Here is a 15,044-nt window from a genome sequence, read left to right on the forward strand (position 1 = left end):
TTAATACATTTCCATATATGGGAAACTATAGTGTTTATATTTTTCAATATACTGCAATATTGACAATGTATGGTTATTTATGAATATCAAATATTTATAAATGAAGATGTAATATTCACAAAGTTTTATCCTTTATTGTGTACATATATTGCACATACATGTTCCCATTTAAATGTGAATGCATGTTCACACATTCACCGAATGAGTTGCATCAGATTTCTATTATTATGTTATTTAATGTGTTTTGCTCATTATTAATATAGGGGGAGATTTTAATGCTCTATTCGTTTTTAATTTAAAAAAGGTTATGTGTGAGTTGTTGGGGTTACTAATGCGCTGAAGAGTAGAGCCTGTGGTTTGGTTGACGATTGGCCGAAAATCATTAATACTATAATTACTATATTTTACAAGTACTGACTGTGCACTCCTCAGTAAAGTGATAGTCTCTTGGCTAATAACTTTAGGGCATGCAGGTGTGCTTGTGGTATTGTCAACTAGCTTGAAAATATGAAACAACTTATAATGTAAAAAAAGAGAGAAAAAAAGAAGAAATATATTACATTATATATTTCTCTATAAATGTGTGTTTATGTTGCATGAGTAAATATATATTATATTACATGTGAAGTACCATATCTGATCACATATACTGTACATCTATATATTATGATATATTGAGTTGAGCCTTTGACTGTTCAGTGTGATGTGCTTTCTGTGATCATTATGTTGTACATGCTGTATTTATTGTGCTTGCTGTGTTTACAGTTCGTGCGGTGCCTTCGGGCTTTTGCCCCGCATTCCTGCTTGCAGCTATATTTGCTTCAAATGTATATTTTTACCTCATCTTATAATTTAATTATTAAACTGCATTTAATTTTTCATATATTTATTTCTTAAATGCACATACGTAATCAATAATGGAACCCTTAAGGAACCAGAATGATTCCCATGATCCCTGCTTGAGTCAGTACTGTGGGAAGTGTGTGGATGATTGGGGGTTTAGTGTGGTTTAGCTTAATAAACCATAACCAGGTGGAAAACAGTGAACTCATGAACTGGACTCGCTATACAGCACTTACTGATGATGAGCGCTGGCACAGACTGAATAATGCGCTCAATATGTCTTAAAGTGCCCCATGATGCTATTTTAAAGGGTCATACATTTGTTTTGGAGGTATCCTACTGTGCTCTGATTGGTCAGATGGCCCAGTCTCTGTTGTGATTGGTCTACTCTGCTCTGATTGGTCAGATGGCCCAATGTGTTGTGATTGGTCTACCTTGCTCTGATTGGTCAGATGACCTAGTCTGTTGTGATTGGTCTACTCTGCTCTGATTGGTCAGATGGAACACAGTCTGTTGTGATTGGTCTACTCTGCTCTGATTGGTCAGATGGCCCAGTCTGTTGTGATTGGTATACTCTGCTCTGATTGGTCAGATGGTCCAGTCTGTTGTGATTGGTCTATCACTTACAGTGCGTGTTGAAAACAAAACGAAACCGTTTCGGCAGTTTAGAATCAATTGTTTCTTTTCGGAGACACTAACTCCATTTATAGTGCACTTTGATCTTTAAAACTTTGTAGACCTTTTACATTAACAAACAGCTTTACACACTACATGAAAGGTTACATCCGAAAAAGCACAACCCCATTTAAACCCCCATTGCCTTCCTGACGTTGAAGAACCAGAACATGGACATTATCCATTTTGTCATACATTTATTTATACACGTTATCCTTCACAAACTACAGAGGGACAGAATTCTCTAAAGAAAAAAACAATGAAGAGTGAAATAACTTTTTCAAACTAAAACACTGTCCTGGAATTTATAATTTAATAACAATAATAATAAATATTTTTGTATAATTCCTGGTAGAATCTATATTAAGAAATGGCTGGGTGGAATGTTCATATGAGATACTGTAATATGTCAAGTAAATTCTGTAATGCCACCTCAACATGCAGAAACCACAACCAAAACACATGAACTTTACATTCCCAAATACTCTCAATGTGAGACACTTGTGTTAACCTGCATCCTTGCAAGACTTTCTCTATCGCTTCGTAAGAGGACCGGCTCTATTTCCACTTTACTTAGGATGAAGAAATAAACAGCTGGAATATCTACTTGATCCTGTTTGTTTTTCCTCCATCCACAGGGGCGTGCACATCAAAACATCAGGTCTATTAAAATTCAAAAATAGCTATATACTGAAAAATGACGGATCACATGAGTTCACAGAGTGGTGAAATTCACCGGTTCCACCGAGGGCTTGGCACAAGACAAGAGCCCGAACCGAGCCATCTAACGTGTAAATACAGCATTTCTGAGGTACTGATTACAAGGAGAATCCAAAAAAATGATGTCTGAAGTGTGCTAGAATTGAATTTCCATCTTTTCTCTGTTGTCTTTTAGGTAAATCAGACTAGTTCTTCATCCACCGACTGAAACTAAACGGGAAAGAAAGCAACAACGACATGATGGAAGATAGTTAAGCTGGGACAGGTATGGTACTCGGTGTGACAATCATCCCATGCTAGAGGACTCCGGATTCCTGGAATCATGCAACACGTTTCGCATGCGCCGATTTTGCCGACACGCCACATGCACACAGCAGCTGCAAGTTCAAACACACAAACCGTATGAGTACATCCACATAGCCCAGTCCGTCTACACACAGCTCCTACGCGTACACTATCAGCATAGAAAACATCGCAGAGTCACATATAACAAAGGTTTGCAAACTAGTCTTTTTGGATCATCTAAACATAGAAACCATCTAAGTTAGTAAAAGCACATTCAGTTCTTAGTATAAAATCTGCAGGACAACGTAGGCCTATATATGCTTTCTCTGTATTTACAAAAAACATGGAATATAGTGTGACAGTAAACATTAGCGCTTTACTTAAAAAGTACTCAAAGAGCAAATATGCATGATAATCAGTAACTAAAAAGATAAAAAAATATGAGATAAATACCGGAAAGCTCTGTTTGATCAGAACTTCAGAACATGTAATTTAACACGAAGAAGAGTCGGACATAAACACTACCAGAAAAAGGGTTATATTAGAGGTTATACATAACTGACCTCTCATCCCCCTCAAACATAAGTCACAAAATCATGTTGAGCATAGATAGTAATGATTTAAATGAAAGAAATATTGTATTTAAAGACCATTAGGAATTTTTTGCATTGTGGCAAACATGTTAAGACAGTTGTGCACACTTTCTCCTCGAATGTTTTTTTTTTAAACTAGGGATGATTTTCATTAGATTATCATTATTGTCAGGAAGTATTACAGTAAAAAGCAGCACAAACAACAAACACTATACCATGATTTGAACTTAATGTACAGTCAATTTTACAGTAAAAACCTTTATTTCGCATTTTGCCACATTACAGTAAGGAGAAAGAGTTTTTAGTTTTTTTTGCATTTAGGGAAAATGAGCTTAAAGGGGCTATATGTAGAATTCAGAACCGTTTGTTATTAGCGACACCGGTGGCCGTTAAGTGAACTGCAGCATCAACTTACTGCTCACACTCGTTCACGTACACATGAACATGATTCAACGCCCCGATATACTCACGGCGAAGTTCTTTCGTTCTTTGCTTGGAAGTAAAAAGAAGTTGGAAATACTTTTACAGTAATATACTGTTAACGAACATCCGTCCACGCTGCTGAGAGCGGTGTTTAGATGAATATGTAAATATGTGCTCTCATAATAATAATAGAATAAACAGAGAAAACAGCAGTTCAGAAAGCATCTGATCATAACCATGCGGATATGTTTGCACCAGCTCCGCAATCACGTCGACAAACATAGATCTGGCAATGTGAGACTATAGTTTGAATGAATTTCAATTCTTTGCATGACACATTGATATTACAGAACAGAATAACTATATTTGACATTATCCTGAACATTGTATAAGCATTAATTTCATGTGTCATAGAACGGAAATCAGTCTACAGGCTTTCATAGACAACCTAGGAAGTCGGGGAAGGTCTCGTTTTTTAAGTTTCATTACAAGCTGGCTATAAAAAACTGATTAATACATGAAATTCTTACATATAGCCCCTTTAACAGTGAGTTATGCAGATGTCACGATGCAAAAAAATCTTAATGGTTCTAAAAAACAAGCTTCGTTTTCTTTAAGCAAAGAATTTCTTGAGTGAAATATGTCCTGAATTTGGTTTCGGAGACCCAGCCTCTACAGTAAGCATGTATTTGGTCTTGTTACATGCTCTTTATGTTGTAGTAGTGCTAGTTTTCTTAAGCATAATATGCAAGATTTAAACCAAAGACCATTTCTGGGCTTAAACATCGTAAAATTGTATAAATTACGCATTTAATAAAAATGAACATGCAAGCGGGTGCATGTGCCTGGGTATTACCAATGAGGAATCACTCATTTAGAGCAAGAGTAAAAGTTCTGTATATGTTGAGTAAGTAGGAACCAGGCGAGCAGGCAGTGACGGGTTTGGAAGTTGTCATGCTAAAACTCGAAGAGCGATAAGGGTTCAAGTTTCAGCCCAAGATAAGGGACACCACCATCTAGTAGGAAATCAATATGCATATATAGAGCTGGATATAAAAACCTTTTTGATGCAGTTATATTTTGGCACTCCTATAACAAGATTTAGATTTACAAATATATAATTCAAGAACATTAGAAATGGCAGTAGAGGACATCAGGAATAGGACACAAAAACCTGTTTCATGTCAGCATGCTTCACACACACAATAATCTGAGGACTGGAAAAGGGGATCGTTCACTTTCTCCACCATCAAAAATATCTGTGGGTTTTGTAAAATACAGTATACTCAGCATGAACATAATTTCTATCTGCATCCAAGCATTAGATAAACTGTCATTACTACCCCAGACAGAAACATATTGTTGGCCCAGCCACTGGACCACTGGATCTGCCAGATGTGGGCCGGATCTGGGCCGGATCATATGTTGTTGTCTGGGACAGTATGAGGGCAAACATTATCGTTCTGTTTAAAAGCCTTTCTGTCTCCTAACCGAGATGGAAACTCATAAAATAATAATTTGTCAGTCTACACTCTTAATAACAAAAGTTCAAAATGCAGTGATTCCATAGAAGAACCATTTTTTGGTTGGAAAAGTTCTTACAAGAACATTGAAAGAACATTTAAAAAATCTAAAGAGCCTTTCGTGTAATGGAAAGGTTCTATGTATGTTAAATATTCTTAATAGAACCATCAATATCAATAAAATGCTCATCAGGCTTTGGAACAGATCATAAATCATCTCCATTAGATATTGCCCTCAGAGTCTGAATGTGGACACATGCTTTTATATATCAAAACCACTTCTCCAGTCCCCCCCCTTCAGTTCAGATATGTTCAGATAAAGGGTATTCAACTGTCTACAAAGATCTGATGAGTTCATTGATACACATGGATGCAGTTGTTAGTTTGAGCCTCTTCTTCATCGGGCCGTCTCATACCACGCTGTGAAGCGACGATGGGTGGATGAACTCGGGGTTTATGAAAGAGAATCCAGCAAATTCGCTCTGGTCGATGTTGGCGATGACCAGTTGGTCTGGAGGGGTCAGCATTGGTTGCGTGCGGGTGAAGAATTTGTCGAAGTTCTCCGCTGCTTTGCCGCTCTGTGAAAGGAAGGCGAGAAGAAAGACGTGGGGTTATTATTAGATTCAATTGAAAAGCTGGCAGAGTGCATGAGAGAAAATTCATTGACGTCACGTGGCAACATGTACACTCATATGTCCAGTAAAAGGAGGGTTTTATAAAAAGCGATTGGAAGGGGAATATTCAGGTTGAAATGACGTACCAATAGGGTCCTTTGAGGGGGCTCTTTTAACCCCAGGGCTCTGCAAACACTCATGGGTGGCCACAGTATGAGATGAATCAAATTATACCCCGTTAAAAACTTCAACACACATACAGTACAGACACAGTGAGGGAGGATCAGCACACAGGGTGGGTGGTTTTGATGCGAACACATGAAACGACTCTTAAAATAGTCCAGGCCTTTATCATGTGGGCTCAACTGTACCGAAATGTGTTTCCGCAAGTCAGATGTGAGTAAAAGCGTCCTATCATTGGTCAGATTGCACCTGAATCACCACAACCAAACCACTTTTGAGTTTTCAATCGGACCGAGACCACCTTGTCAGATGATCTTGGACCGATTGTCTTGGTGTGGATTCGAGTGTGATTGCCGTGTTCATATATGCCTAAATTAACCAAACTAAGAGAGAAAACGTGCCAGGTTTCAAATCATCCTTGAAGTGAGAGAGATGATCACCAATACTTTGGTCAAAACATAATTTTTTAATATGATCACTCCTGTATTCTTACATTACACTGGGATCATCTTTTTCAAATGCATGTAAAGGTTTGCACAGCTTTCTGTTCTCCGTAAACTCTCTCCCCAGACAGCAACATAGTGTTGGCCCAGATCCGGCCCACATTTGGTACGCGTTGAATCTGGGCCTATAAGTAACTTTGCAACTACATTTCAGTTTATTCTAACCCTAATCCTACCAGTCTACTAATAATCAACAGAATGTGTTAAAGGGATCATGAAAATAAAGACCCTGTGTATATTCGTAATGCACATTCCTTCTTGTTATGCAAAGGGTCAGTGTACATTATTCTAAAATGAAAAATGTATGTCTTCAATCCATAATCCACCAGCTCTAAAATGACTTTCTCTTTTAGCTGACGTCACGGAAACTTCTTTTTTTGAACCCGACTCCTCCATTCACCGGCCAGATATTGCCAATTTTGCATCAACCAATAATTCCTGATCAAGTCTCACTTCAATGTAAACTAAAACGGGAGCGTGAACACGTTTCATATTGACATTCAGCCTGATCTTGCGTCAGTGACCTCATTGGCTGGTCAAGACTATAAACAGTACATTGAGCTGTAACAGTGTGAGCTCTCAACCCCCCCATTGTTTCATTAGGCAGCTCACCAACGCCTCCCTTCGCCAATTGTTAACTTCCCGTCAGGCACTGAACAAGTGAAAGAAAGAAAATTATTCATTCATCTCAATGATCTGACAGATTGCCAGACTCACAGTCACTGAAAGTGTAGTTCCCAGCATGCTTTGCATAGGATTTAATGGCCAGAGTAAAAATGTTGAACTAAAGTATAACTTTTTCAGTTTTTTTCACCAGCCTTGGTGAAAGTTATGTTGGGATTTGGAAGTGTTTCAATTACACTGGGCCTACCATTGAAGTGAAAAGTGGAGCTTTTGCTTGACTTGAGGAAGGGTACGTTTAGAGTAACTGCCAAATTCTGACAATAACATACCATTTTCCATTAAAACAGTAATATATCTTAGAAAACAATGCATTCTGGTTAATAACTGTTGTTTTTGAGAGCCTACAGGAATATACTGTGAATTAACAGCGCTCAAAGTCGACACTCAGCGGCTGTGTTTAAAATCACACCCTATATCCTCATTCACTATTCCCTACATTAGCTCACTAATATAGTCCACTTGACAGAGTGAATGAAAAGAAGTGAGTGAATTGAGACACTGATGAACACCTGATAAGCAGAATCACTGAAGGACAAGAACAGAAACAAGAGACAGGCAGAAACACTGATGAACTACAACTGATTTCCAGCCACACTGAGCGTGAAACCAGTTTACAAACCAGTTTAACATTATTTCTTTCATACATGTACAAAAGTTCTTGTTGAGAATTAACATAGATTTAGATGTTGATGTTTTATTGAAAATAATAAACGTTTGTAGTCATTATTATGATGATCAGTGTTTGTATTTTACCATTAATTTACAGGTCGAAGTTTTACAATGTATGACTGGAGAACTGTTGTGACCATCTGTGACCTTAGAAAGTGAGCTGTCATCCAACAACACCAACAGCCTTGGCAAAGGTGACAGACATCATATTCACACATCACATTCACACTCACCACTTTGGGTTTGAAAACAGGCTGTATCTCTCTGTTGGCCAGCCGCTCCCAGTCAATTCTGCGGAAGAAAGCTTGCTCCTTTATATCCCTCTCCCCCTCCGGTCCACATCCGAGACGCTTCGATGGATGCTTCGTCATCAGCTGTGTGTGTGTGTGTGGACGAGAAGACAGATTATTAAACCTGAGACCATCTACCTCAGACTCAAGAATGAAAGAGCATCTGTGTGCATTCAGAATTTTTTTTTTTTATGTTTTGGCTTTACAGCAGCTCTAGAATAAAGTTATTGTCCAGCTAAAGTTTTTGATTGATTGATTCACTTCCACTTAAAAATTCATAATACAGAATTTATTTATTTTAAAGTTCCTCTGGGCTCAGGTTGGGAAGCAGACCTCTATCAAATATACTAGTACAATACAAACATTTTCCAATTTGGCTGTGCTAAACATAAAACGAAATCACTTAAATAAAACAAAACATTTTCCTAATGTTCCTAACTAACTAACTAAATAACATATTTTTATATAATGTTCATTTATAATCATTAAGAAAAATTACACTGTGACCAAAAGATCAAATCTAAAAACACATTTTAAAGTTTAATGAAACTATTCTACATTAACTAATATAATCATTATAACTACATTGACTACACATTAACTACATTAACATTATAATCATGATCTTAGGGGCCATTATCATAAAGTGTCATCGCTGCCTTTACTCACTTTTATATCGCCACCATGAATCATATTAATCTTATTGGCCTCATAGGGGAACATAATCAAGCAGAATAGAAATGAAATATTATGATCTTCCACTCCATGACTTGAGCTGGCAGCAATATTAAAGTACGCCAGTTATTAATCCAAGCTGAAAATTTAATTCCACCATCGCCTCTGAATTATTCTTTTCTCATATTTATATATATATATATATATATATATATATATACACAGATGGCATCTCATGCATATAGAAATGTGTAGAAATACAGGAGCTGGTGCGGATGTTTCAGGACTGACCCCTTTACAGATGGACACGGCCTCTTTGGACAGGGATTTGGGGTAGGACACATTGTGCTCCATTATGGACTGAAACAGCTCGTCCTCGTCCTCGCCGTCGAAGGGAGGCTGTTAGAAAATGCAGTGTGATTACATTTCCATGTATGTTCTAGGATAAAAACATATCAATCAAATAATAAACAAGTGCAAAACAGTGTCTTGAAAGCTTTCAAGTTTTATTCTAAATGTTGGTAATCTTGAGAGATCACGATAAATGCATCAACCTGTTTGAATTAACACGTGCTCTTTTTCTTAGTCTTAAGTAACATCAATATCTTTTAATATGGCAACAGTCTAATATTGTCATATTTACAGTATAGTATCAGAGCAGTCAGAGAGATTCAACAGACCCATAAAGACGTCTAATATTGTCATATTTACAGTATAGTATCAGAGCAGTCAGAGAGATTCAACAGACCCATAAAGACGTCTAATATTGTCATATTTACAGTATAGTATCAGAGCAGTCAGAGAGATTCAACAGACCCATAAAGACGTCTAATATTGTCATATTTACAGTATAGTATCAGAGCAGTCATAGAGATTCAACAGACCCATAAAGACGTCTAATATTGTCATATTTACAGTATAGTATCAGAGCAGTCATAGAGATTCAACAGACCCATAAAGACGTCTAATATTGTCATATTTACAGTATAGTATCAGAGCAGTCATAGAGATTCAACAGACCCATAAAGACGTCTAATATTGTCATATTTACAGTATAGTATCAGAGCAGTCATAGAGATTCAACAAACCCATAAATGACGAATATTTATTTATGAACTTGAGATTGAGATCCTTTACATGTACACTAATACGCTGATAACTACCAAAAATCAGTTAATTGAAATAACCCGATTTACATGCGAATTAATAACCCGGCAATGCAAGTAACCGCGTTTACAAGACTGTGTTAAAAAACTAGCGGTGGTGACACCATAACCATGTATTTCACTTTCATTTTAGAATGTGAGTTGTGATATTAAATAAAGCATAAAAGTAAAGCAGCGGGAATCTAGCTGTATCGATCGGTCTATTCTTAAAAATGTGAGGGTCAAGACCAAACACTGATCTCCATTATGGTGACATCAAACCAGACATTTTCTATTAAACATCTCAATAAGAGCTTCTGTAGACGTATAACAGAAATAAATTCAAACTGGTAAATAATAAGTGTAATAATGTGTAATTGCTGGAATTTTTCTGTTCTTGTTGTTCCTCTTTCCTTCAGTGTTTCTGCTTGTTAACAGCAGGTGTTCATCAATAATGCTCAACAATTACTTACATATTCACATAATTATCTCATTTCAACACCGCATCAATGTTTCTTTAACTCTTTGCAGTGTGGACACAGTGTGGGTTGAAAGGGTTAAAGTTGTATTCTCAAGCCGTTCATGATCTTACGGCGGTTTAACGCGTTTACATGACCACGCACGTTGTTAGCGGGTTGAGAATGTGCATGTAAACACACTCATTGATTCTGTGGTACAGGGTTGTGCTCAAAGTCTCATTCTCAGTCCTTTTTAAGTGCGCCAGACGGATCATTAGCAGACACCCACACAACTCAATGCAATAGTTTCTGAAGAGGACCAGTGCACCGTTATGATTCCCGAGTCATTCTACAGTCATTTCTTTTTGTATCCTCACAGCAGTGGGTTGATATATTACATAGGCAAGAACGGGGGCAAAAACCTCCCGAGTGAAACACAAGATTCTTCTGTTGGGTAATTGGACCCGGGAGTCAAAGAGAGAAAGATGAGATGTAAACGACGTAACCTTGGTAACCGTTCCGGCAGAAAGTATAGACGACTGGGAAGCGCTTTGTATTAATGAATCTCACTGAAATGAACAAAGAGTATGCCAGAAGAGACAAATAAAGCAGTTTATTCATCATGTCCGATGCAGAGTGAAGCGTACGAATGCAAATTAAAAGTCTTTGTGAATGAAACCGATCCTGCAATTACAAACTTTTCTGTGTTCTCATGAGAATTCGTATGTATTTTACGTAAAGTGCGGTTCTACCACACACACACTTTACCTAGTGTTTGCGTTCACAAGGAAATTAACAATATTGATCTATGAAAGGATCTTAAACCAAAATGATTTATGTATGTTACTACTAAATCTAACTGTACTAATATCTACATATAACAATGAGATCAGGCTGGTGAAATCATGGATATGAAAATAATAATGTAGTAACATAAAATATATTGTATTATATAAAATTTATTTAAATAATAATCTCCTCTCGAGAGTAAAAGATTATAACAAAACAGATATACAGTATAAGGTATTGACGCATTATTATAAGTGAATGCAAAAATATTTTGATATATATAATATTTAGCAATTTTATGACACAAGTCTCATGCAAAGATGCTATACTTTCAAAATATTTGCCGTAATATCAAGACATTTCAAGTTTTGATTGTATTAACTGTATTTTCTATTAACTAACATGAACTAACAATGAACAATACATTTGTTACAGTATTTATTAATCTTTGTTGATGTTAGTTAATATAAATCCAGCTGTTCATTGTTTGTTCATGTTCACAGTGCATTAACTAATGTTCACAAATACAAATTTGATTTTAATAATGTATTAGTAAATGTTGAAATGAATATCAGCTAAGGTTAATAAATGCTGTATAAGTATTGTTCATTCTTAGTTCATGTTAACTAATGAACAGTGTTACCAGTTTTTCTTTTATGAATCAAATCCAGTGAGAAAAGTGTTGCTCATTAGATATGTATAAACGGTTTGCATAATAGGCATAGGCTTCATCCTACACATTTTCAAGTTATTATGTATATTTTTTAATTTTAACATGAAAAATTGTCTGTGAGGACCGAAATAAATGTTTGTTGAATTGAATTAAATTGACCTGATGTCTAACTTAAAAAAAACTAAAAACAGTGAAGGTAGTGTAAGTCATCCTGCACTCAAAAAAAGTAAGAACAGTTGAACTAACTTGATTAAATTAAGGAAAACTTGTCCACGAAAATGAATTACATTTTTCCAACAAAATCTAATTTGTTTGAAATGATTTATTGTAATCTTGTTGTATGAACTTAAATTCATTTAGTCATTCCTGCTAGATAAAGTTTTGTCAGGTTGACTACATTAAATTTTTTTGCCCTGCCTAAAATCACCAACATTATAATTTTAGCTAATTTGACTCTAGTTATTTCCAATGATAGAAGCTACTAGTGTTCAATTTAATTAAAACCACTTTTTACAGAGTAATATTGAATATGACTTATGCAGGTCTGCGAAAGAGGTTTAATGTATGTATATTGTACACATTACAGAAAGTCCTCTAAGTTTCTAACATAACTGAATATTAAACACTAACATTAACTAACAACATCTTTCCATTTACAGAAAAACACATAAAATAACGCTTTAATCCCCAAATTTACCCTCCTAATGCAGTCCCTTGCAAAGCATGCTGGGAACTACAGATCCACTGCCCAGTTAGTTGTCAACAAAAATGATTCATGTAGTTTTCACACAAATTAAGTAAGTAAACTTCAGTTTTAAATATATTAGGTTGATTGAACACAATTAAATTAAGTTGTGACAAAATATTAAACAATCGTGTTACTTTAGCGTATTTTAATTCGTTAAATTTAACAAGAGGCAAACATTTTTTTTTTGAGTGTGGGTCGAGGTATGCGTTTAAGGGTTAATGAGTATTGAACACGGAAAACAAACACGGCTACAAAACTGTAACATGAAAATGCAATTCTTGCTCCATCAGAAGCAAACCAGAGTCTCAGATCTGTCTCTGTTGCTCGGAGACCGTGTGTTTTGTCTGATCACAGCGGGGCTGCGATCACAAGTGTTCATGTGAGGACTACACAGAACACTAAATGATTCGCATGTCCACGTACCTGCCCAGCCAGCATCTCGTAGAGGAGCACGCCGTACGCCCACCAGTCCACCGATTTACCGTACGGCTGATAGGCGATTATCTGCGGAGGAAGAGGAAACAAACGTCAGTCATTCAGCTCTCACGGGCTCTTGGGAAACACTATTCAATCTCCATTCATTTGTCAAGAGCACAATGCATGTGTTATCACTGCTCAAGGGGCTATTTTTTGCCATTTGCTGTGTAATAATTGCTTTTTCTCCCTTCACCAGTCCATTTCCGCCCACATATTCAGCACACACACACACACACACACACACACACACACACACTAACGAGTGTGTATAATCACAGGGGAAGTTAATGAGGGCTTTGTTAAGCATAGAGACTGTATGTTTCATGTCACACTCTTCCTCTTCATGTGTGCTTTGGAAATGACTGCGTATAGTTGTGTCACTTTCCACAAATAGAGAACAAATCGGTGCCCCGTTACTTTTTTAAAAGCAATAACGTCACTTATGCCATATTCTTTAGAGAGATGACTCGAGCATAGCATGAAAAGTATCTAGTTTAAAGTGCACTAAATGTCTGTCACACCCTTTTGCAAATCACAAAACAATTATTTTAATATATAAATTGAAAAACCGGTCAATTTTTGGAAATTGAGATTTATACATCATATGAAAGATAAAGATATTATAGAAAAATAATAATTTAGATGAGCGTTTGAGACAAACTGGCTGTTTTGGTGAGAAACAGGAAGATTTGAGTGTTTGATACACTGGTTAGGTCACACTGCTCGTCTACTCACACACACACACACACACACAGTGCAGACTGTCTACCAGCATACACATCAACGGCCTGACCTTAAAAGTCCTCATACACAACACATACACATAAACAGATGAACACATAATACTAATAAACTCATACTAATAAAACTGATGTTGTTCCACAGATGATTTTTCCCCCTATGATACAATAGGCTCTGTTTAATAATACTAATTTTGTAAAAACTCACACAGCAACATAGTGTCGGCCCAGATCCGGCCCACATCTGGTATGCATTGAATCCACATGTACCAGATGTGGACCAGATGTGGTCCAGATGTGGACCAGGTGTGGACCAGAAACGGCCTGATTTCTGTTAGGGTCTGTCTAAATACCCAGACGGGTTTGCAGGAAAACCATCGATATGGAGTCAATACAGTATATCACTCTGATTAAATGAGAAAAGTGGATCTCGCTTCAGGATTGTGACTAAATTAAACAAGTGTCCTGGTTTGGTTCCCTTATTTTTGTGCGCATATGACCAGGATGTAATGCTGTCCCGTCCAATTCATGGAGACGTCTATTTAGTCTAAAAATACCCAGACAGCATCATAGTGTCAGCCCAGATCCGGCCCACATCTGGTAAGCATTGAGTCCACATGTGCCGGATGTGGGCCGGATCTGGGCCGACACTATGTTGCTGTCAGGGTTAGTTTTAGTGGTCAGAATATCCATCTGTCAGAAAGTGTAACATAACAAACAAATATACATGTGTGATCAATGATATTTCAACTTTTTATTAAGAGCCTCAAAAGATGCTGGAATGTCCTTCAAAAGATCAACTTTGGAAAATCCAGCAACTAGTTCTTCCTCAGAAAGACTTTGTTTCTCAGTGGAGTGATTAAAACTGCAAACCTCATGACTCCCTGAAAATAACATAAATTCAGCCAATAAGATTGGAGATCGCCATGTTTGGCCTGTAACTGCGGTTTCTATTGATAAAGGTACCCTCTATTGTACCCTTAAGGGGGTCGCACATCGGACGCAGCTCAGCGCCGCGCCGCGCAGCGCCACGTCTTTTAAATTCGAACACATTATTCTCTATGAGAGTACACACACCGGCGGCGCCTTTCGGCGTCTGTCCGCGGCGGCTCAGGACCGTGTTCAAAATCCTGCTGCGCCACACAGCGCCATTTACGTAGTTTTACATAAAATTTACATTTATGTGTCTCAAATCGTAGTTAATGTATATACGGACTTCACCCTGTGCTGCAATATACATTTAGTTTTATATTTATTTACAGAAATCAGAAAATGGCTGATGTTATCGGATTTTCAGGTGAGAGTTGTCCTAGACGTGGCGTGACGCGGCGCTG

General features: G+C 37.1%; 2 protein-coding genes and 1 long non-coding RNA gene across 5 annotated transcripts in view; 2 read left to right on the plus strand and 1 right to left on the minus strand.

The window, feature by feature from the left end:
- The first annotated feature begins 963 nt into the window (after window positions 1-963).
- Window positions 964-3,717, plus strand: LOC309512648. The gene is made up of 2 exons (XR_014211123.1): window positions 964-3,213; window positions 3,272-3,717. It is a non-coding gene; the product is annotated as an uncharacterized lncRNA (long non-coding RNA).
- Window positions 3,337-15,044, minus strand: part of prkcab (protein kinase C, alpha, b) — a 210,817-nt gene continuing 199,109 nt past the window's right edge. For all 3 annotated transcript variants that reach the window (XM_082185520.1, XM_082185519.1, XM_082185521.1), the window contains 4 exons: window positions 12,917-12,997; window positions 8,972-9,079; window positions 7,949-8,089; window positions 3,337-5,640 (listed from right to left, as the gene is read on the minus strand). In XM_082185520.1, the coding sequence (XP_082041646.1) occupies window positions 5,473-5,640; window positions 7,949-8,089; window positions 8,972-9,079; window positions 12,917-12,997 (498 nt within the window). In that variant the 3' untranslated portion in view covers window positions 3,337-5,472. The remainder of the gene's footprint in view (window positions 5,641-7,948; window positions 8,090-8,971; window positions 9,080-12,916; window positions 12,998-15,044) is intronic.
- LOC309476978 (uncharacterized protein) overlaps window positions 13,975-15,044 on the plus strand; it is a gene marked incomplete at its 5' end in the record, with an annotated part of 4,311 nt that continues 3,241 nt past the window's right edge. Inside the window, one exon of the mRNA XM_082140123.1 lies at window positions 13,975-14,016. Coding sequence (XP_081996249.1) covers window positions 13,975-14,016 — 42 coding nt within the window. The remainder of the gene's footprint in view (window positions 14,017-15,044) is intronic.

The sequence above is a fragment of the Leuciscus leuciscus genome (assembly GCF_965113295.1).
Source record: "Leuciscus leuciscus genome assembly, chromosome: 1".
Lineage (NCBI taxonomy): Eukaryota > Metazoa > Chordata > Actinopteri > Cypriniformes > Leuciscidae > Leuciscus > Leuciscus leuciscus.